Source organism: Chiloscyllium punctatum, chromosome 4 (assembly GCF_047496795.1).
Source record: "Chiloscyllium punctatum isolate Juve2018m chromosome 4, sChiPun1.3, whole genome shotgun sequence".
Taxonomy (NCBI): domain Eukaryota; kingdom Metazoa; phylum Chordata; class Chondrichthyes; order Orectolobiformes; family Hemiscylliidae; genus Chiloscyllium; species Chiloscyllium punctatum.
In genome coordinates, this window is record NC_092742.1 from 57,312,579 (window position 1) to 57,335,695 (window position 23,117).

At 40.1% G+C, this 23,117-nt stretch overlaps 1 protein-coding gene and 1 non-coding gene across 4 annotated transcripts in view; both read right to left on the bottom strand.

Moving 5' to 3' along the window:
* LOC140476349 (uncharacterized) overlaps window positions 1–21,603 on the bottom strand; it is a 51,932-nt gene extending 30,329 nt beyond the window's left edge. The window contains exons 1-6 of one of the 3 annotated variants that reach the window (XM_072568817.1): window positions 21,101–21,603; window positions 20,863–20,988; window positions 17,308–17,486; window positions 15,631–15,719; window positions 11,089–11,274; window positions 7,704–7,822 (exon numbers count right to left, since the gene is read on the bottom strand). In XM_072568817.1, the coding sequence (XP_072424918.1) occupies window positions 7,704–7,822; window positions 11,089–11,274; window positions 15,631–15,719; window positions 17,308–17,486; window positions 20,863–20,970 (681 nt within the window). In that variant the 5' untranslated portion in view covers window positions 20,971–20,988; window positions 21,101–21,603. Of the gene's footprint in view, window positions 1–7,703; window positions 7,823–11,088; window positions 11,275–15,630; window positions 15,720–17,307; window positions 17,487–20,862 lie in introns of all 3 variants that reach the window. The other 2 variants (XR_011960452.1, XM_072568816.1) reach the window with 2 other exon arrangements.
* A 162-nt stretch (window positions 21,604–21,765) lies between these two features.
* trnak-cuu (transfer RNA lysine (anticodon CUU)) lies at window positions 21,766–21,838 on the bottom strand. The gene has a single exon. It is a non-coding gene; the product is annotated as a tRNA-Lys (tRNA).
* Between the last annotated feature and the right edge of the window lie 1,279 nt (window positions 21,839–23,117).

The following is a 23,117-nucleotide window of genomic DNA, read 5'->3' on the forward strand; positions in this document are numbered from 1 at the left end:
GTAGCTGTGTCTGTTTGTATGTCAGAAGCTGTCTGTGGTGGAAAATCAACTGAAATTCAGATTTTCATGGGGGTTAGCTCTTAAATGATAGGGAGATGGGTTTCCAGGGCAATTAAAGCTGATGAGAGGGAGAATGGATGCACATAAGCTGATGCAGTTCAGGAGTTCTGAATGTAGAATAGGTTTGGGTGGAGGTGAGGAATAATAGGATAAGGAAGTCACTTGTGGGAGTAGTCCAAATCCCAAACAGTATTTGCAATATAAGATGAAAACAAGAAATCTTAGATGCTTGTGATAAAAAAAATGGCAATAATTTGGGGTAATTTTAATACACATATAAACTGGAAAAAATATAGATTGGCAGTCGTAGCCTCGGTGAGAAGTTCATAGAATGCGTTTGAGACAGTATCTTACAGCAACACATTTTGGAAGTGAACAGAAAGCAGATTTTATCAGACCTGATATTGTGTAAAGTGACAAGATTTATTCATGACCTCAGAGTTAAGGTAACTTTTGGCAGGAGTGATCACAATGTTATTTATGTCAGCTTTGAGAGGGAGAAGAGTGGATCTAAAACTAGTATTTCAGACTTAAATAAAGGTGACCATGTGGGCATAAAAGCTGAGTTAGCTGAATTGTGCTGGAATACTAGGTTAGGGGATTGATAAATAGAGAAGCAACTGCCAAGCATTGAAGGGATATGTCAGAATGCTCAGAATAAGTATGTTCCTACTAAAAAAGAAAACAATCTAAGGTGAGGCCTGCAATGCATGTTTAAAGAAATTAAAGAAAATATCAAACTTAAGGAAAAATATAATTGCATAGAGACAGGTCAGATAATTGGACAGAATACAAAGAATGACAAAAAATAGCTAAAAGATTAAGTATAAGAAATAAACTAGAGTATGAGAAAAAACTAACCTGAAATAAAGACAAGAATTTCTGCAGGTATTTAAAAAGGAAAAGAATACATGAGAAAGAATGGGGAGTTAATAGTAGATAATAAGAAAATGGCAGATGAAATAAGCTAATATTTTGTTTACATTTTCACTACAGAGAAAAGATGTATTAGCTATGAATTGGGAGGTGGAAAGGAGAAAGGAACTGGGTGAAATTACAATCATTGGGAAGCAGAACACACCAAACTTATACAACTGTGGGTAACAAGTAACCACATCCTGATGGACTTCATCCTGGAGTCTTAAGTAAGAGGCTATTGTAGTAAAGTGGAATTGGCATCATCTTTCCAAAAGCTGTTAGATTTTGGAAAGACCTCAACAAACTCAAAAGCAGCAAATATTTTCAATTAAAAAATAGAGGGATGCATGCAAAAGGAAACGACAGGCCAGTTAGCTTGACATATGTCCTAGAAAGGTGTTAAAATAATTAAAGAGGTTATAGTTGGATCCTTAAAACAACTCAAGATTATTGTGAAGAGTCGGTATGGTTTGGTGAAAGGGAAATCATACTTAATCCATTTATTGGAGTTCTTTGAAGGAATCCTATGCATTGATAAAAGGAGCCCGTAGATATTTGGTACCTGGATTTCCAGAAGACATTTGAAAGGTACTACATAAAGGGTTTTGCATAACAGTTGGAGTTCATGATATAGGTCTGTATTAGAATGAATAGAAGATTATTGAACCATTAGCAGAAAACAGAACATATGTATAAATATGTATTTTTTTGAATGGCAAGATATGGACTGGAATTTCACAGGAGTCTGTGCTGGAGTCTCAGCTTTTTATGATTCACATCAATTACTTAGGTGAGGGGAATGGCGGTCTTCTGGTGCAGGGGCAGTGTCTCTGAGCCAAGAGGCCTGGGTTCAATTCCCATTTGCTCCAGAGGTATGCAGTAGTATTTCTGAACAGACTGATTAGACAGTATCTAGACGAGGGGAGTGAAGGCACAGTAGCTGCAGATGACACAAAGATAAGTAGGAAAGAATTTTGTGAAGAGGAGCTGGGAGGTCATAACCAAGGGCCTTGGGCTGCTCTCCTATGTTCCCATTTCCCCTCACTGCCCGGTTTCTCACCTCCATGCCCCTTATACAGACCCAAGGGCCTGAGAAAACCAACTGTGACATTACTTTCTTGCCCACACACACACACACAGCTCCACCTGGTGGTGAAATTCACAATAAATGCACCATTCTTAAAAAGAGGTGGAGAGAGATCTAGGTGTTCTAGTTCATGAGTCATAAGCAGCTAGAATTCAGGTACAGTAAGGTGGCTTGTAGATTGCTATGTTTTACTACAAAAAAAATTGAACATAACAGTAAAGATCTTATGCTTCAGTTTTACAGAGCCCTGGTGAGTCCACATCTGAAAAATGTGTGCAGTTTTAGTCTCCTTATTTAAGGAAACGTGCAATACTTTTGTAGTGGTTAAGAGAAGGTTTACTAAACTGACACCAGAAATTAGTGGGTTGTCTTACATTGGAAAGGTTGTATAGACTAGTCTTGTTTCCACCAGAGTTGAGAAGAGTAAAGGGTAACTTGATTGAAGTACGTAAGATGCTGAAGAGTTTTGACAAGGTGGGCATAGAAAGGCGTTTTTATCTTGAGAATGGGTTTATGACTAGGGGCCACAATTTAAAAGTTGGGGTTTACTCGTTTCAGACAAATTAGGAGAAATATTTTCTGGGATTGCAAAATTATGAAATTCAGCCTCAGAAGGCTCTCATTGAACATTTTTAAGGTTGGCGGGAAATGGATTCTTGTTAGGCAAGTGAAGCAAAGGTTATCCAGAGTGAGTGTGAACGTTGAAAGCAAAACACAAACAGAGCGGTGATTACTTTATTGAATGGCATAGCGGCCTTGGGGTTCTAGAAAGCCTATGTCATGTATAAGACTCATTCAGAGATCCATGGCAGCCATCACGGAGGCTTTTAGTTGTCTTGATGGAGAGAGTTTGAACTAAAGCAGTCTACTACATTACAGAGGTGAGGGACAGAAGGCACATCCTCTTCCCAGAGGAATAGGAGATCACCTCATCATGCAGTGGGAGTCCTTTTTTCAGCATAATTTCCCTCTGCCTCCAACTCATCCTCTTTTCTGCTTCCTAATGAACTGTTTCCTTTAGGGGTCTCACTGATCTAACACCTTTCTGGAGGGCTATATTAAATAAAAGAGTGCAGCAGACTATCATAATAACAGAGCTCCTTACAGTGCACCAGCTGACCAGGTCCAGGCATTGAACCCTTTGGTTAGAAAATGCCCCATCAGTTGTGAATTTGATGTACTATCCAGCCTTGACAAGGAGGTCATTTGTCACCTGCATGATGCACCAACATGCAGCTTACCCCCGAGATACACAGAGGTCCACAATGATGACAACACTGATACGTTTGCATCTGTATACTGAGTGCGCTATGATTTTCTTGGAGACTTTTTTTTAGTAAAGTCTAGGTTTCTTTGCAACTGCGTTTCCCTCACAGTCCTTCTTTCTTTTATCTCACAAATGGTCGTACATGGCTGCATCTTGTAGATAATTGATGCACTGTTCACGAGACTTGGACAGTACATTAAATTATGGGGTGACATAGCTTTGCAGGCAGAGGGCAGTGAACTATCCTAGATTCCTCCAGGTACAAGGAAACATTGATAATGTCCATGTGGACTTCAAAGTACCTGGTGCTACGTCAATCAGATTCATTTCCGCATTCTCAAAATTCACTTGATCTGCAGCATAGCAATGGCTTTCTCCAGTTAGGTTCTCACTTCCCTGACAACTGCAATTACTGCTTCATTCTGTACCAACCATTGTTCTACCTGCAACACCTAACCTCCCTGAAACATCCCTAAATTCCATGAATGCATTTTGGGATCATCTTAAAGAGATGGGCTAGTCATCTCTTTATGAAAGCTCAAGCCAGATGCACTGGGAAAATATTACCAAATTTATCTACTCACTAGGACAACCATAGATCAGACCACAATACTTTCTCAGGACACAGTTCTGTACAGTGACTAATAGAGAGATGCCATACTGGACACTCTTGCAAAGATGCTGTTCAGTGTGGGTCTGCTATGTTATCCATAACATGACCCTCAAGAGAGTATGTTCTTTGAGGAGGACAGGGAGGAGCACAACTCAAGATGAAGAGCAGGAAAGTGCCCCAGGTTGGAGGTTCTCATCAGAATTCCATCAATATCAGGAATTATTTGATCAAAGCACTTTTTAGAGGAGTCACTCTGACCCAGGGAAGAATGACATGGTATGGAAATCATCATGAATTACCAGGACTAACACTTCGTTAAAGATGTAGCCTCTAATATGTAAACTCTGACCTGCAATAAAGGATGCACATCTCATCAGAAGTTTCAACATGACCACAAATGGACTCTTGTATGCCTTGATTACTTCAAACTACTTCTCTGGCCCACAATAAATAAAAGGAACCTCACCAGTGTAACTTCATGTATCAATATTTACATGGTACTCAAATGTAGATAGTGCAGAGTTACAGGCAGAAGACATCCTAGTGATCTGCTCAGTATGCTGTCCAATGCAATGGCTTCCTTATTTGGCCACTTCTATCTGGTGCTGCCCTTGAGGAGATAGCTGGAGATAGCCTGTTTGTTCTTTTCCATCCTATGGTTGTGAGACACATGGCAGTCATCATCTTCATGAAAATGCCCTAGGAGATATAAGTGTGGCACCTCCAAATGCTTCTGTACTTGAGTCATTGCAAGGATATGCTGCCATCAGTGAATCTCAAAGCATAGATGCTCACTTCATCAGATGAGTCAAAAAAGTCATTGAAGATGGACCCCAATGAGGGGCAGAAACCTCCTCACAGTTTTGGTTATTTGATGGTGTACTGACTAAGAGTATGAGCTGTGGAGCAACTGGTAAACCAAACAACCCTGTGCCACTAGCATCACTGAAACGTGAAGGCTACATGGTGTAGCATGTACACTGTGAATGTTAATGAACAGTTTCTGCATACCTCTTCAGAGTTGCTGGCTCTCCATATAGTTCTTCACTTTCTCAATGGAGGAGCGTATTTGTCCAATTTTCTAAAGGTGATGCAAATGAGCTGGGTCAACACCTCCATTTTCAGCACATGACTATACACTGCCTGAAAAATTCTGAAATCTAGGAGCACATTTGTTGCTGCTGTTCTAACAGGAAATTCTATTCCTGGGTCACCTGCTGTTGTACTCAGCTGAGTAGGCCTGTTACTGTCCTTTCTCCTGCAAGGGTAAATTACCACAGCTGCCAGTGTCTCTGGCACCATATCCTGCACATTAGTGCTGTGGATGCAGTGCCATCCTACCTAACCATATGTGAGGCCTTATGAAATTGACAATACCTGGACTAGTGGAGGCTGCTTTGGAAGGGATGATGGTGGTTCTTTGGAGTTCTATAGTTGCTGTTCAAACTTGACATCTATGTCTGTGGGAGACACAAGCACATGTTACGAGAACTTGCCTTAAAGATCACAACCCTCTGCAAGTATGGAGGCTTCTCAATGAAACTCAGGGTTCAGCATGAACTGAAAGAGGTGGTATGCAATGCACACCTTTAAATGAATGTATTGCAGTCTGATCACTATCTCCATTGTGCCCTGCCATATTTCTCACTATCCATGATATCTACTGATCCCTGTTCCTTGGCAGCAATGATGATGTGAAGGTAGGGAGCCCCTTCTCGGGTATATTATGGGCCCTGATTTTGAGTAAGGGTAAAAGATAAAGAACTGCTGACATCCATGACCAATGCTAGCTGCTTTTTCCATTATAAACTGCAAATCTCAATGCTGTCAGATCCTCAATTGCGTTATGGGTCTCAGCTATTCTGTGGAGTCAGTAAGTTCTATGGGCATACACTCCTCCTATGTTCAGCTACAGAACACAGCCTCAGGCTCTTCTGCTGATGCACCACTGGATGTTGAATACTCAAGATGCCAGTCCCGAGAGTTGATGCTTCTACTCACCTCATCAGAGCATATCAGATTAGTAAGCTTCTTCTCACAACTGATCCAATTTGTACACATCACATCCCTTGTGTCACCTTGATGCAGTTCTCCTTAGTCTTGCGAGGTGGCCTTCTCTTGCAATAGGTAAAAAGCTCCATCCCCCACCCCTTATGGCCACAAGGATGATTTCCAGGTTCACATCTGCAAATCATTCGGGATCCCTGCTCCTGATTCCAGCCCGTGCCTTTCCTGAGACATCTGATGATTCCAAATTGAAAGTAAAGAGTGAAAGAGCAGATACAATAAGGCTGCCATGGTCGGTTTAGAAATCGGTCCTACACTTGAAGAGTCCGGCCCTTGTTCCTGCCTTCATGATTGCTAATTGGCCAACAAATTCATCGTCATGTCAGTAAGGAAAGCATGTTCCTGTGAAAATGAAAACTGAAGGTTGTTTATCCTTGAGGTGGGTTTTGGATAGGTAAAGAGTGTTAACTTCCATTTCTTATCAGTAGCAGGCTTTGCTTATCAGGAATTTGTTTGGAACTCTGTGGTCAATTTGAGGCAAATGAGATTAATCTAGAAAGAAAACTCGATTTGTACAGTTTATTAGTCTTGGGTGAGTAACATGATCTATAACACTGGGATCAATTCCAAAGTTGACAAGTATAATATTTGAAAAAGCTATAACTCAATCATGTTATGTTATTGCAGTTTGAGAATGTTCACTGGGACTTGAAATTGGACTATAGATTCTAAATTACTCAAAGGCATTTCTTGTCTATTAATATAAATTGCACTGATACAGCATTTTTTAAAATGCAATGCTTTTTTCAGGATTATGATACTGGTAATTGATTCCCGTAGGTATTTTCCTGATCCTTAGCTGAAACATTGGGGATAGACCTAAAGAAATCTGAAGAAACAACTTGGATATTTTCATTTCTTTTTCAGAATTTCACGAGACCACCTACACAAAGTGATGAGCAGAATAATCTACATGGAAATTTGTAACCAGTGTGAAATAGGAATAGAGAATGGATGCACTGAAGATGGAATACAATTTACATTGTCCTGACTGGGTCATCTGCTAACACAAACAACACCTGAGGGACTTGTGGTTATTGAATGTTTTGATAATAATGCAACTGATAACAATAAAATTATAAAAATATTGGCTACTTAATTTTAAATATGATCCAATAAGTTAATGCATAGATAACAGAGTTAGTGCAAAGATTTCATTGGAACTTTCTATTACAACCATTCATTTACAGTTATTAAAAAGCTTCATGAAGTAATAATAGCAACTTGTATTTATATAGTGCTTATGATACTGAAAAAAAAATTAATGGAAAATTTCTAAAAGAAACATTCAAAAGGTATTTTACTCAAAGGCACTTTACAGGAACATTATAAAGCAAAATATGCATCTAGGCACATAAGACTTTACTAGAGCAGTACACCAAACACTTGATCAATAAAAGTAACATTTAATTTAAGACTGAAGAGGCACAGGAAAGTGGGAGGAGCTAGTCAGCAACGAGTGAATAGTGTTTCAGGAACTGAGTAACAGGAACTGAAAAACTTTAGGTTTTTCCAATGTTTAATTGAAGGGAATTTCTTCTCATCCAGTACAGGGATTTGGATAGCAACCTGATAAGCTAGCAACAAATGCAAATAAAAATGTAAATAATTCAAAATGAATTAAAGTATATGGTTATTTTTGTGTTTATTTTACAGCTTTTTTAAGTAGCTGGATAGGGGGAAAAGACTACCTTAATGCAAACACTTGTTACAGCATCTGTATGACTATCCAGTACATGTAGACAATTTGCAGTGAATAGATCCCATACACGGGCAGTTTTGTCTGAACTTCCACTAACAAGCCGTTTTCCTGTGAACAAGAAAGAGGCAGGAAATATATTAGAATTGTGATATATTAGAATTAGAATTCTATTGTGGTTAAATATTTTGTACAAATCAGATAGTATTTTGTATTTTTAAATTAAACATAAAGAATGAGTAATATGCAGCACAATGATGGAATACGTAGCATGTTTCTTTACAGAATCGTGAAATATGTACGACATGACATATGCAAACTCATCCATGACATTTCTGATGTGCCCTAGTGGGAATGTGAAGCACTATTCTACAGGAGAGAGAGAAACATCAAGTGAGAGAACAAACATGAGAACTTTAGAGTTCTTGGGACAGTGAGAATGAAAGGATAGAAGGGAGGACATAGAAGAACTAGAAAGAACAAGGGTATGTAAACAAGCACAGAAGAAGTAGGTGAAATTCAAAGTGGAAATAGCCATTAGAATTATGATGTGTATCCTGAATGAACCTTCTTATCAAATCCAGTTGAAGGATTGTGAAATTAGCAGCATAGGAACCAAAAATAAATGTAATTTGGAGTGGTTAAATACAATGTCAAATCTGGTTCAGAATGAGAACAAAAACAGGGGAAGAAAGACCGAATTGAGAGAGAGGGAATCAATAAAATGTAAAAGAATAAATTATCTAGCATCTTATCTAGCATTGCTCTTGGAAGCACCCATGTAAAAATCAAATGAGGACAGAACTGGATTTTCCTTCAAGCTCTTGATCTGAATAAAGGAATTATGATATAATAGGTTTTCTGTAAAATAATCTGACTCATAATGGACACAGGAGGCAAAACTAAGTTGCTACAAAGCATCTGCAGCTGCAAGCTCTAAGTGAATTATGGAGATGTCCATTCTGTTGAAATAGCAGGAGAAATCATTGGTCATAACTGAGTATAATAGTCAGGATATCATATTGCGACTGTTCAGAACATTGGTGAAGTCACTTTTGGAATACTGTGTACAATTCTGGTTGCCACTCTGCAGGGAGGATAATGTTAAACTTGACAGGGTGTAGAAAATATTTACAAGCATGTTTCCGGGACTGGAAGGTTGACTTTCAGGGAGAGGTTGAATTGGCTGGGGCTTTTTTCCATGGAGCGTCCGAGACTGAGGGTGACCTATAAGATCATGAGGGGAATGAATAGGGTGAGTAGCCAAGGTCTTTTCCCCGGGCGGGGTGGGGGAGGGCTGGGTGGGGGGGGGGGAGGAGTCCAAAACTACAGGTTTAAGGTGAGAGGGGCAAGAGTTTAAAAAGGATTTGAGGGATAACTTCTACATGCAGAAGGTGTGCACATCTGGAATGAACTGCCAGAGGAATTGCTGGAGGAGAGTACAATTATAACATTTAAAAGGCATCTGCATGGATATGAATAGGAATGGTTTGGAGGGATATGGGCCAAGGTTTAGGTCAGCATGGTCAGCATGGATGAGATAGATCGAAGGGTTTGTTTCCATGCTGTATGACCACGTGAATTTAAACTTCAGAATAAACAGCAGCTGGGTGGAAGAACTTTAAAGTGATTCAGTATAATTGGCTTCCTTGTTAATTTTGAGGAACCAAGGATCCACAAAACAATGTCATTCTGAGCTCTGAATTGTAAATTTTGAATTTCAAGAAAATAATTGCCAATGTGCAGAACTGCAAGAAGGCTTTGATAGCCACCTTCAGGTGGGAAGTTTTGACCAAGGGAGTAAAAAGTCTTACAGGTCCATTTGTACAGTAAAACACCACCTATAAAATTACAGAAGCCATCATAGCTGCTGGATCTGAAAAGTGTAAATCTCTGCTTCATCGACAAGGAATTCAACAATGGCTGCAAACAGTATAGCTCAGACCCACTCGGACTTTCATCTTATAAGTACTTTGTATGTCCTCTTTTAATTCTAAGATCAGAACTTTTTTGCTAATAACTTTATCTCTTTATTCATAAGGAGCATTCAGTAACAAACTAGTTTTTAGTATGTTTACCAAGAAGCTTGAACCATTAAAACTAAAATGGGAGCTACACAAGCAACAATGATTTACAGTTCACTGACCAAATGATAGACACATCTAGTGGTCAGGATACCCTTTTATGGTCTTGTTCCTTCCGACTATTGTAATATTACTTAACAACTGTCTATTCCTGTGACTTAGGCTTTTTGTTCAATGAAGTGGTGCCATCAAGCAAGCTGCTTTGCCCAGGCTATGTCAAGCTTCTTGAATATTGTTGAAGCTGTACATTCCATTACATTGTAGATGATAGACAGGGTTTAGAATCTCTACAGCAGAAAGTGGCCATTTGGCCTATTGAATCTGCTCCGATCCTCCAAAGAGTATCCCATCCAGACCCAGCTCCCAACTCTACATCTGAAACCCTACATTTAACATAACTAATTTACCTAACATGCACATCTTTGATCTGTAGGAGGAAACCAGAGCATTGGAGGAAGTCCTCACAGAGTCACAGAACCATAGAATCCCTACAGTGTGAAAGCAGGTAATTAGGCCCATTGAATTCACACCAGCCTGCCGAAAAGCATCCCACCCAGATCCACGCACTATCCTATCTCTGTAACTCTGCATATCCCATGGCTAATCCACTTAACCTGGAAACCTTAGCATGCCAATCCATCTAACTTGCACATCTTTGGACTATGGGAGAAAATCAGAGCATCCAGAAGAAACCCATCCAGTCACTGGGAGAATGTGCAAACTCCACACAGTCAGTCAAGGCTGGAAATAAACTCTGGTCCCTGGCACTGTGAGGCAGTGCTAACCACTGAGCCACCGTGTTGCCCAGTGTACCTCTGATCTACTATTGTAGCCAAGGTATTTAAATGTCTAGTCAATTCAGTTTCTGGTCAATGGTAGCTCCCAGAATGTAGGTAGAGGGGAATGTAGCAATGGTAATGCCATTGAATGTCAAGGGACAATGATTAGATTCTCTAGATTATTGGAGATAATTTTTGTTTGGCACTTACATCTCAGCAACCAAGTTTTTGGTCATACCTCCCAATATCTCCTTTTCATTTTGTCCTTTACATTTCTTTGAAGAGCCATGTGGCATTTTTCTTTGTGAATGACTTGATATAAACGCAAGATCATATTGTCGTCATGATTGAATGGCAAACCAAATCCACATCTGAATGGTGTCAATTTAGTTACAGTGCATTAAACCAGCTGTGAATGAAAAACTATAGGCAAAGATTACAAAAGGAAAATTAATTATAATTCACTTCATAATCCATAGTATTTCCCACTCTGCTCTTGCTGAATAGCACTCACCATCACAATCGAGGCAATCCACTCTTTCTTGATGGCCTCGAAGTAAAGGTAAAACTGTATATCTACCCAACATCCAGTTTTGACTCAGATGACAAGCTCTAATGTAAATTTCTTTCCATCGGCAAGTTGGGGACAAAGAGGGAAAATCAGAAATGGTAACAGAGCTGTACCTTGGAGATGTGAGACCTATTAAAATAAAAGGGTAATCATTTAGTAATAGACATCAAAGAGCAAAATATTGCAAGGCATTTCACTCTGGGATTATTCTCATAAACCTCTGGACTGGCATTTATGAATGGCCATAAAATCCTGAGGTTGTCTTCAAGTTCCCATCAGACAAGCTATTTGGTTATATAATCCATAATGAATATATCACAATATGAACATAGACAATGTTAGAGGATTTAGGTTGAATGTATAAGGATAGCAGAGACAGAGGAGTTTGAAGTTGAAAGTATAAAACACTATTCTGGGTAAAACCTTTCGTCATAGAGATGTACAGCATGGAAACAGACCCTTCGGAGCAACTTGTCCATGCCGACCAGATATCCCAACCTAATCTAGTCTCATTTGCCAGCACTTGGCCCATGTCCCTTTAAACCCTTCTTATTCACATACCCAGCTAGATGCCTTTTAAATGTTATAATTGCACTAGCCTCCACCACTCCCTCTGGCAGCTCTAGTGTTTTAAATACAAATACAGAAAATAATTGTATGCTATAAATAGATTTTATAATACTAGATATGCTTTGATTGTACAAGTGTTAGCTTTTCTCAGAGCAAATGCAGAGAGACAAAGCTTCAGTGCAAGTGGGTGATAAGCTTGTTAAATTATCCATCTTTTCTTAACTCTTAAATGTGTATTTGACATTTGGAAAGCTTTGTTTTATTTATTTATACATAGGACATGTCCTGTCACTGGCTAGACCAGCACTTATTGCCCATCCCTTGCTACTCTCACAAAGGTGGTGAGCGGTTTTCATGAACCGCTGCAGTCTATTTGGTGTGCATTTGGTTCACTCAAGGATTTTGACTCACAACACTGAAGGAACAGAAATATATTTCTAAGTCAGGATGATAAGTGGCTTGGAGGGGAATTTGCAAGTGGTGGTGTTCCCACATATTTGCTGTCCTTGTCCTTCTAAATGGTGAGCAGTCATGGGTTTGGAAGGTGCTGTCTTAGAAGCCTTGGTAAATTTCTGGAATGCACCTTGTAGATGGTACATACTGCTGCCACTGAGAGCAGCAGTGGATGGAGGAAGTGAATGTTTGTGGAAGTGGTGCCATCAGGCAGGCTGCTTTGTCAAGGTTCTTGAGAGTGCTGGTGGAACTGCATTCATCCAGGCAAGTGGTGAGTATTCCATCACACTCCCAACTTGTGCCTTGTAAATGGTGGACTGGGCTGAGGGTACTACTAACCAGCTCTGGTAGCCACAATTTTTATATGTTAGTCCAGATCAGTTTTTGGTTAATGCTAATCCCCAGAATGTTGAGAGTGTGGGAATTTAGCAATGGTAATGCCAATGAATGTCAAGGGGCAATGATTAGATTCCCTTTTGTTGGTAATGATTTTTGCCTGGCACTTACTTGCATGGATGTTACTTGCTGCTTGACAGCTCAAACCTGGATATTGCCCAGGTCTTGCTGCATTTGGACATGGACTGCTCAGTACCTGAGGAGTCATGAATAGCGCAAAACATTAATCAATGAACATCCTGACTTCTGACTTTATGGTGAGGGAACATCATTGATGAAGCAGCTGGAAGTGGTTAGGCCGAGGACCCTAACCTGAGAAACCCCTGCAGATGAGATGACTGATTTCCAACAACCATCTTCCTTTGTGCCATGCACGATTCCCACCAGCAGAGAATTTTCTCCCTGTTTCACAATGACTCGAGTTTTGCTAGGGTTTCTCAAGCCACACTTAATTAAATGCAGCTAAAGGCAATCAATTTCATCTCACTTCTGGAATTCAGCTTGGTTTGTTCATGCTTGAACCAAGGCTGAAAGGAGGTAGGAGCTGAATGACCCTGGCAGAATCCAAACTGAGCATTAGTGAGCAGGTTCTTGTTAAGCAAGTGTTGCTTCATTATGCTATTGATGACACCTTTCATCAGTTTACTAATGATTGAGAGTAGATCAATGGTTTGGCAATTTGCCAGGTTGGATTTGTCCTGTTGCGAGTTACAAGATATACCAATTTCCCATATTGTTGACTAAATGCCAGTGTTGTACCTGCATTGGAACAGTATGGCCAGGGGTGCAGCAAGTTCTGGAGTAAGTTTCTTCAGTACTACTACTAGAATAAGGGCCCATAGCATTTGCAATATCTAATACTTTCAACCGTTCCTTGATATTACATAGAGTGCATCAAATTGGCTGAAGACAGGAGTCTGCGATACGGAGAACTCTGGAAGTGGCTAAGATGAATCATCCACTTAACACTTCTGGCTTCCAAATGAAGTGATGTTTTATCTTCACTGTGTAATAACAACAGCAAGTAGTTTCCATTTAAACCCTTTCAAAAACTTAATGTGATCTTGATTTAAAATAGAGAAACTATGTAGCAGCAGGTTTAATTAGCTAGTCGTGAAACAAAGTTTTGGAAAGTGTTACTATGTCACAAATCCAGGGTCTGCTTTGTAGCTCTATATTGTGCTTTCTAATCTTGCATGCTCACCTATCACCTCTTTCTTCCTTTCAACAAGCTTGTCAAATTTGGAGGGATTATCCATGACACAAAATGATACCCCACCCACTCATACACAGGCATGTGTAGATGTGTCTGTGCATGTACAGCTGACATCACTGCATTCCATGTGCAGGGAGACATCAGCAGCAGTCCATGAGCAGGTGGCCTCCCCAAATGTCATTGCAGTTGTCCATATGCCTCTTTTCCAACAGTAACACCTGCATCCAATATTTGGTTTTCAGTTAGGCCTCTCAAGGGAAGTTGCCCCCAAGCATCACCTGACTGAGGTGGTGCTTGGGGGCAAGGGAAAGACAGAAGCTGCGGCTAGATGGTTAGGGAGATCTGGGACAAGGGAAATAAGAAGGCGGAGGAAGAGGAATTTTCCCTTCTTAGTGGCAATTTATTTAGCCACCACACTTTCACATTGTCCAGCTTTCTCAGGGCACAGCAATGTCCAGGAAGGGGCTATTCCTATAGCCAGGAGGCTTTTTGGTTTATCCATTCTTGAGACGTTGGCATTTATTGCCAATTCCAAATCGCCCAGAAGGCAGTTAAGAGTTGACCACATTGATATGGGGCTGGAGTTGCATATAAGGTAGACCAGGTAAGGGTTAGAGACAAAATAAAACTGCAGATGCTGGAATTCAAGGTACAGAGCAGGGGGCTGGAAAACACAGCAAGTGAGGCAGAAGGTGGAGAAACCTCCTGATTCAGACCAGATAAGAGTGGCAGATTTCCAACCCGAAAGGATGTCTGTGAACAACATAGTTTTAAAATGACAATTAACAATGGCTAGATGGTGGTCGTTAGTTTTACATCCTAACCTAGATTTTTTAAAAAAATTGATTTCAAATGCAACCATGTACCCAAAATATTAGCGTGGTGTTCTGGATTACTTTTTCAGTGACATTATCACTGTGCCTAGCAGCTGCTACTTGCCTGGAACGTGGACATAGAGGTGGCAAGGGGAAACAACAGGTTGTGGAAAAGTGGATGTAGCAACCCAGGCAAGGTCTCCCAACTCTGGAAAGAGCAGCACGGTGGTTGAAGAGGATCGGGTAGCAACGTGGCAGTACAAATGCAGTGAAGGAGTGGTAACCAGGGAGATATAGCTGCAGGAGGGGAAGCTCCTGTTTATCAATTCCAGCCTCCATGTACATCTTCTTGATTCCTTGCACTTTTCACTTCCAACAGATGGATCTGATAGACCTCTGGCAGAGCCATCTTGGGGCTGTGCTGTGCTGTTTTCCGCCAGTTCAAAATTATGTAGTTTGCCTCTTTGCACATGCAATCTCTTTGACCACCTAGAAATGGTGTTTACAACCTTTCAACATATATTCAAGAATTGAAAAACACAAACATTTTTTGATCCTCATTTGTGGCCACATTTTGTTTAACTTTCAAGTATGTTAGCTGCAGTGTAAAATGACAGCTGAAGTTTGCAGCTTTGTGTAAGAAATTGAAGCAATGGAGTAAAGTATTGTAAACTGATTGCTTTAAACAAAAGCAAACTAAAGTTAAGTAGCTGCAAACAGTAGTATTTAAATTCTGTTAAATAAGCGATAAACATTTTCTGATCTCAATATAGTCTCTGTATTGATGGTTTGGATCAGTGGAAATCACCATTTTACATAATTGAAAATACATCTATTTTCATTGGTACATATTGTCAATTCAAGGAATACGAATAACATACATAAAAATGTACTTTATACAATAGTACAGTTTATCTAAATAAACTCCTAACATGTTTTTCTCTACTGTGATAAAAGTCCTAACGATGAAATAAATACTTTAATCAAATATGTTCAATTCTCAAAGACAGTCATACCAATAGGGGAGCAGATTACCTGTGGGACTGTAACTATACGGGTTCTTGGAGAAGAGTTGTTGGTCAGTGTCAAAATTAAGCCAGTTTTGAAGGGCACATAGTGGCTGCCTGTTTAAAAAAACCTTAGTATTACATATGATGATAGATAATAAAATTTAAACTGTTAACCATGCAAGCAAAATTTGCTCTCATTACTTTCAGTTTTCTAAACAATTCAATATCTCACAGCCTGTTGGCATTTATCAGTTTTTCTTTTTACAGTGTTTGCTTTAAAACAAGAAATAAATGACATACCACCATTCGGTCATTAATCTGGTAAGTTCAACTTCATATGTTCAGGAGTGCACAATACATAGACAAAGGCTTTTAAAGCTAATGAAGGATAATAAATCAATCATTTAAGTTTTTTTTCTGAAAGCGTAATTTAGTATTTCACGACACTATTTATTTTTCTCAGGAATGACACACATACAATTTTCCTCCAGGGATTTGTAATTATTTTATTAGGATCATTTTTTAATAATTACCAGTAAAGTTGTTTTATGAGATCCTTTGCTCTTAAAAAAGTTGCATTTTCGCAAACTTAAATTAAGTAAAGCATTGCACTAACAAACATTTTTAAAAATCATATTTATTCAGTTGGTATCTATGCCATTTATGAAAATATTATTAAATTCATTAAAGTGAAGAATTCTGAAAAAGGATATTATCAATTTGATAGATTTAAAATGACAAGTTGATTATCAGGTTATTTGTTAACAAAGTATACAAGGTGTTACAAATTGAGGCATAAGAATTGATTTCAACCATATACAAGTAGCTTGGTTGTTATTGAATTAATGTTTTGTCCACATTGTACAAAAGCAAGGAAACCTTCACAAGTCAATGGATAGGCCTCAGCCAAACTACTGCACTCAATTACTGTTACCATGCTTTAGGAAAGATGTCAAAGTCTTGAAAAGATTGCGAAGCAAACTTATAAAGGCTTTACAAAAATCTTCAGTTTACTGAAGATATTAGACAAAATGGGATTCTTCTCCTAAAAAGAAGAAATGATTAAATAGAAATAGAATAGAATTGTTCAAAATTTTGATGGGTTTTATAATTGAATCAAGATAAACCTCCTGTCAGCAGGAAAAGTTTATAACCAGAAGATACAGATTTAAAATAGTATGGGAGCAATTGGATAGTTCTTTCACATAGTCAGCAAAAACGGCAGAGACTTTCTGTGCAGTAGAATTCTATAGATTTCTATTTTGGGCAGTAATAATGAAATCAATTCATAAAGATTATCATCACTCAGTTCTAGTATCAAAAACAGATGTCTCTCCACTTGTTTTTCCCCTAAACACAGCCATTCTTTGGCTTGCTTCAATTTATGCCAATCAGTTGTGTATTTGGGGTAGGGTAGCCATTGCCCTTTAAATCTATGCCCACCAGGAATTGAACTGAGACTGCATGAACTCTTTATGTAGAACCCGAGCAGCCAGCTCAAGATTCAAAATCACATCCCAGGGATAATAGGCTAATGTTTCAATCAATCTCCTGCAGTCTCTCATCTTTATTATTCCAGGTTCATTGAATTACATCTACAGTCCCATTTTTATGCACACAATATACACACATAAATTTTTATTTCATAAAAAATTGTAACTCAACATTCAGAACGTCATTAAAACTAGAAATCTTAATTTACCACAAAATGTCAGTGTTTGTAAATTCTCTCCAAGTTTTGCTGCAGCATGCCATCCTGAATAGATCGTCTGCAGACACATATGAAAAGATTCTTTCTACCAGCTCTTGTGGCAAAATTAATACAAAGTCAATGGATAATAAGGGACAGACTTCAGAGTAGATCTTTTTCAGTTGTGGCAGCTGAAAAACAAAGGGAAATCAAACTTCTTTTAAAAACCTGTGTGATATAAAGTAGTTCTTGAAGACACTGTTGAAATAATTCCTATAATGAAGGAAAAGACTCATCACATTGCAAAGCACCCATCACATTGCAAAGCAAATACAACTGGTTAATTATAGTATTTAATTGGACAAATGCTGTATCTAACTTGGACACAGAAACTAACTTCAATAAATGACCCCTATTATTTAACTAGTGCCATGGTATATTTTACGTCCACCCAAATAGGGAGACAAAAGCTCAGTAAATGATTGGAGGATAGTAACATGTACTAATGTCTCAGTGCTAAAAGAATCACACTAGATTATGAGCTTGAACCAATAGTTTTCTATCTCAGAACAAAAATCGCCAGTAATTGAATCAAGTTTACATTTTACTGTAGTTTTAAACAACAACTATATCGTGACTGAATCAGAGAATGACTACAGCAGAGGAGGTGGTAATTTGGCCCATCACATCCATGCCAGCCTTCTATTAATTCCACTCACCCATCCTTTCCACATAAACTTATACATTTTTTTTCTTTTCAGAGGCTTAGTTAATGCCTTTCAGGTGGACCTGCATCGGCAAACTCAGATTGTGTATTCCATATCTGAACCACTTGATGTGTCTGTATATCACCATTAATGTTTTTCCAACTGTTTGAAATTGATAACATCTCCATCAAAACTATATGCGTTATAAGCTTCCTTATTATGAGTATCAAAATTAATTACTTTGGCCCAATCTGCTACATAAGTGCATTTCATGCAGTAATGACTTCCACTGCAATGTAGTGAAATTAGTTTTCTTTTTCATAATTTGACTGAGAGAAATAATTGTCCTGATTTTCCTGCTAGGAGTGGGAAATGAACATTGGATTGCTCCCAAGTCTCATCTTTGCACATAGGAGAGCAGTCACTGCTCTTCGTTATCATGGAGATGAACTTTAATTGGCTTGAATATAGATTGGGATGGTCAATTAGCAGTCACTAAGACAAGATAGAAAGAGAATGAGCCAGATTTAAATCCACCATGATAGTCATTCCTGCATGATTTGCTGGAATAAAAAGGTGGAGCAGGAGATGCAGAGACCTGAATAGTGGGGAAAGTAGCCCCAGTATTGCAGATGCTCACCTGGAGCTCCTCTTCTTGCAAGATGCCAAAGCAGACCTGGATAGAGATCACTAAGTAAAAACCATCTGGCCCATAAAACTGGGTCCATAACAGGAAGTGGTTGAATGATATTTTGCATTATGGTAAGTTGAGTGCACTGCTAAAATCCTCAAAACAAACTTCTGGGTATTCAGCCTTTAGCATACACACCAGCTCAGGATGTACACTGCTCTTGCACATGAATGGAATATGTGCCCAGGGTATTTAGTCACCCCTAAGCAAGGCTAAGACACACAGACACAATCCAAGTCTAGAAAATATATTCTCAAAAGGAACTTTGGCAAAGCAACAAAGTGAGAAAAAAAAATTAACAGATTGTCTAAATACTGATTTTCAGTTGAAGCCACTTTCCACCCTTCCAACTCCATTTTGCTTCAGCCTCCTTCCTTTCACCATCACCTTTGATGGCCTGTATTGTATGGAAAATCTATCAGTTGGAGATCAAGGGTGTTTTACTGGAGGTGGGTAACATCTGGAAAAATATCATGGGTGATTTGGTGATGGGAAAAATAAATCACTTGTGGATAACAGCACTTCTGGATATAAAAAGTTAAGTGAGGGTTGAATTGGTGCAATGGAAATGTCTACCTTTAAGAGAGGAGGCATGGATTCAAATCCCATCTGGTGTGTAATAACATCTCTAATTTAAAGATTTGATTTGAAGAAAATAACTTTTCAAGAAAGAAATTATCTTAATTGAAAAACATTGGAGTGTATAATGGATCAGTAATGGCTTACTGAATTCTATTCTCTGGAGACAGTAGTGTAGATACAGTCTTCTCTTTTAAGAACACTTCCCTTGTGGCAATGAAGTCTTTCACTGAGTTTTTGACTCAAAACATTTAAGTTGGATTTTACAGAGAGTGCAAAGGCTAACAACAATGTGGGAGGTTTTCTATGACTGTTGATGCTCAAAACCAATATCTTTTAGACCGTCTTTCAAAGTCATAGGACTTCTGTCTGAAGCCACTTCAGACTCCACTCAAGGCATAGTAATAATGTCACTGGTTAAGTAAGCCAGAAGTCCAAGCTGATGTACTGAGGACATGTTAGAGAGTGATATGATGTACAGCACGGAAACAGACCCTTGGTCCAACTCATCCATGTCGACCAGATATCCTAATCTAATCTAGTCCCATATGCCAGCACTTGGCCCACATCCCGTTATTATCAGAGCCCCTACTATCTCCTCCTTGTCTCCTTCATATTTTAATCATTATTATTCCTCACATCCACATGCATACTTTTTAATTTCTCTTGTTAGGTATCATGATGCCAGTCCATTATCAGTCTGAATTGAATTGAATTGAATTTATTGTCACGTGTACAGAGGCACAGTGAAAAGCTTTCTCTTGCAAGCAATCAGGCAGATCTGAGTTAAGTAACATAGATAAGTAAATAATAGGTAAACAGCGACAAAAAAAACAAAAATACGGGTGCACGCGAATGTAGTTTCCTCCGAGACAAACTGAAGGAATCAATTAATTGCTGATTTGGAGAGTGCTGCCACCCCAGCTGCACAAACCTATTAATGTGGGATGGAACTTTTAAATCAACACAATTATCGAAATGTAATTGAAAGATCCTAGTAGAGAAATTAAACTTGCAATGCATGATAAGTCAAACTTTAAGTGACGAACGTTTGACAAGTTGCTTTATCCGTGTCACAGAAAAAGCAACCCGATACCAAAGATGTGGCTGCCGACAATTATAAACCGAGAAAAAGCATCTGGTGAATATTTCCCCATGCTTCACTCTATTTTATAGTTAAAATTGATGATCCAAAATGACGTAGCATATCTAATAGAAAATCCAAAGCACACAAGATATTACACACACTTCCAAAAGGTTACAGTGATCAACAAAAAAGTACTGGAAAACAGTGAATATTGTGATTGTGTATCATCCTACATATATACCTGTATTTACTTGGATGGTTAAGTGAACTACTTTAGCCTTAAAACAAAGAACTGCGGGTGCTGGGGATGTGAAACAAAACAAAACCCAGAAAATTCCTGGCGAAACTCTTCATCAGAACAGTCACCGGACTTGAAACGTTAACTTCTGCTTTGCGTTCCCACAGATCCTCCAGACCTGCAGAGCTTCACCAGCAATTTCTGTTTTTATTTATCCTTATTCTACCGAAAGGGAAAGGTAGATTAGAAGCAGAAGCATTCCTACCTGACATACACGAAGCAAACGCGACAACGCTTCGTCCTGTTCCTGTGCAGTGAGGGAGATGAATGCAGAGAAGATCAGGTCCATTTTTTCCTCGAATGAAGGCTCCATGCCCGGTTTGAGTGGACGGGAGTTTGTTGTGGGGCCTGCCGGCGGAGGCCAGGCCTGTCACCAGCCCCGCGACGGGAGTTTGTTGTGGGGCCTGCCGGCGGAGGCCAGGCCGGTCACCAGCCCCGTGACAGGAGTTTGTTGTGGGGGCCTGCCGGCGGAGGCCAGGCCTGTCACCAGCCCCGCGACGGGAGTTTGTTGTGGGGCCTGCCGGCGGAGGCCAGACCGGTCACCAGCCCCGCGACAGGAGTTTGTTGTGGGGCCTGCCGGCGGAGGCCAGGCCGGTCACCAGCCCCGTGACGGGAGTTTGTTGTGGGGCCTGCCGGCGGAGGCCAGGCCGGTCACCAGCCCCGCGACAGGAGTTTGTTGTGGGGGCCTGCCGGCGGAGGCCAGGCCGGTCACCACAGCAACGGGCGACTCTGGGCGTCACCAACCCTCATTAACTGGGGGTGGTGGGTAGAGGAATGCTCAGGGTTACTAGGATCACGGACACTGAGATTTCTGAATGAGTACAAATTTATAACAGTCTAACTGCACCTAAAATAAAGCAAGCACTTTCATTCTTGGGTTTATCCGATTTTTTTTTGCCCTTGAGAATTGGTCTATTTAATAATTGATCATTTCCCGTCCGCTCATCCTGCTCTGGATCTCGCAACGCCCAGGGGAGCACTGTCATGTGTTTAACGATATGGTATGTGAAAAACTACATGAGATCACATTAACTTCGTATTCGCCGTTTTTATGATTTTATAGTAGAACGCAGCAGCAAGATTCAGCTTTTCGTGTAAAATAATAGTACGCCCAACGTGGGGCTCGAACCCACGACCCTGGGATTAAGAGTCCCATGCTCTACCGACTGAGCTAGCCGGGCTTCGGGTTAATAGCGTATATGATCATTATTTATAATTTATTCAAAAGACGTTGTTTTTGTATTTTAAATTAGATTTCAAAATGTAATTATTCCTCTCTCCATAAATGTTTCTCCAGCATTTTCTCTTTTTTATTTCAGATTCCCAGCAGAATTGAAGTATCTTGATTTTATATTAGTAATTAATCACTTTTTGGTGCACACCCCACCAACAATTTCTACAGTCTCACCCTTTACACAAAACATTTCATTTTCACAATTTTGTCACAATATTCTGTCAATATTTACTAATCAAACTGACCATGTGAACACATAATTTGAATCCTTTCAGTAAGTAGAGTCACAGAGATAAGGTAAAAACAATAACTGCAGATGCTGAAAACCAAATACTGGATTAGTGGTGCTGGAAGAGCACAGCAGTTCAGGCAGCATCCAACGAGCAGTGAAATCGACGTTTCGGGCAAAAGCCCTTCATCAGGAATAAAGGCAGTGAGAGTGAAGCATGGAGAGATAAGCTAGAGGAGGGTGGGGGTGGGGAGAGAGTAGCATAGAGTACAATGGGTGAGTGGAGGAGGGGATGAAGGTGATAGGTCAAGGAGGGAGAGGGTGGAGTGGATAGATGGAAAAGGAGATAGGCAGGTCGGACAAGTCAAAGGAGACAGTAACTGAGCTGGAAGTTTGAAACTAGGATGAGGTGGGGGAAGGGGAAATGAGGAAGCTGTTGAAGTCCACATTGATGCCCTGGGGTTGAAGTGTTCCGAGGCGGAAGATGAGGCGTTCTTCCTCCAGGCGTCTGGTGGTGAGGGAGCGGCGGTGAAGGAGGCCCAGGACCTCCATGTCCTCGGCAGAGTGGGAGGGGGAGTTGAAATGTTGGGCCACGGGGCGGTTTGATTGATTGGTGCGGGTGTCTCGGAGATGTTCCCTAAAGCGCTCTGCTAGGAGGCGCCCAGTCTCCCCAGTGTAGAGGAGACCACATCGGGAGCAACGGATACAATAAATGATATTGGTGGATGTGCAGGTGAAACTTTGATGGATGTGGAAGGCTCCTTTAGGGCCTTGGATAGAGGTGAGGGAGGAGGTGTGGGCACAGGTTTTACAGTTCCTGCGGTGGCAGGGGAAAGTGCCAGAATGGGAGGGTGGGTCGTAGGGGGGTGTGGACCTGACCAGGTAGTCACGGAGGGAACGGTCTTTGCGGAAGGTGGAAAGGGGTGGGGAGGGAAATATATCCCTGGTGGTGGGGTCTTTTTGGAGGTGGCGGAAATGTCGGCGGATGATTTGGTTG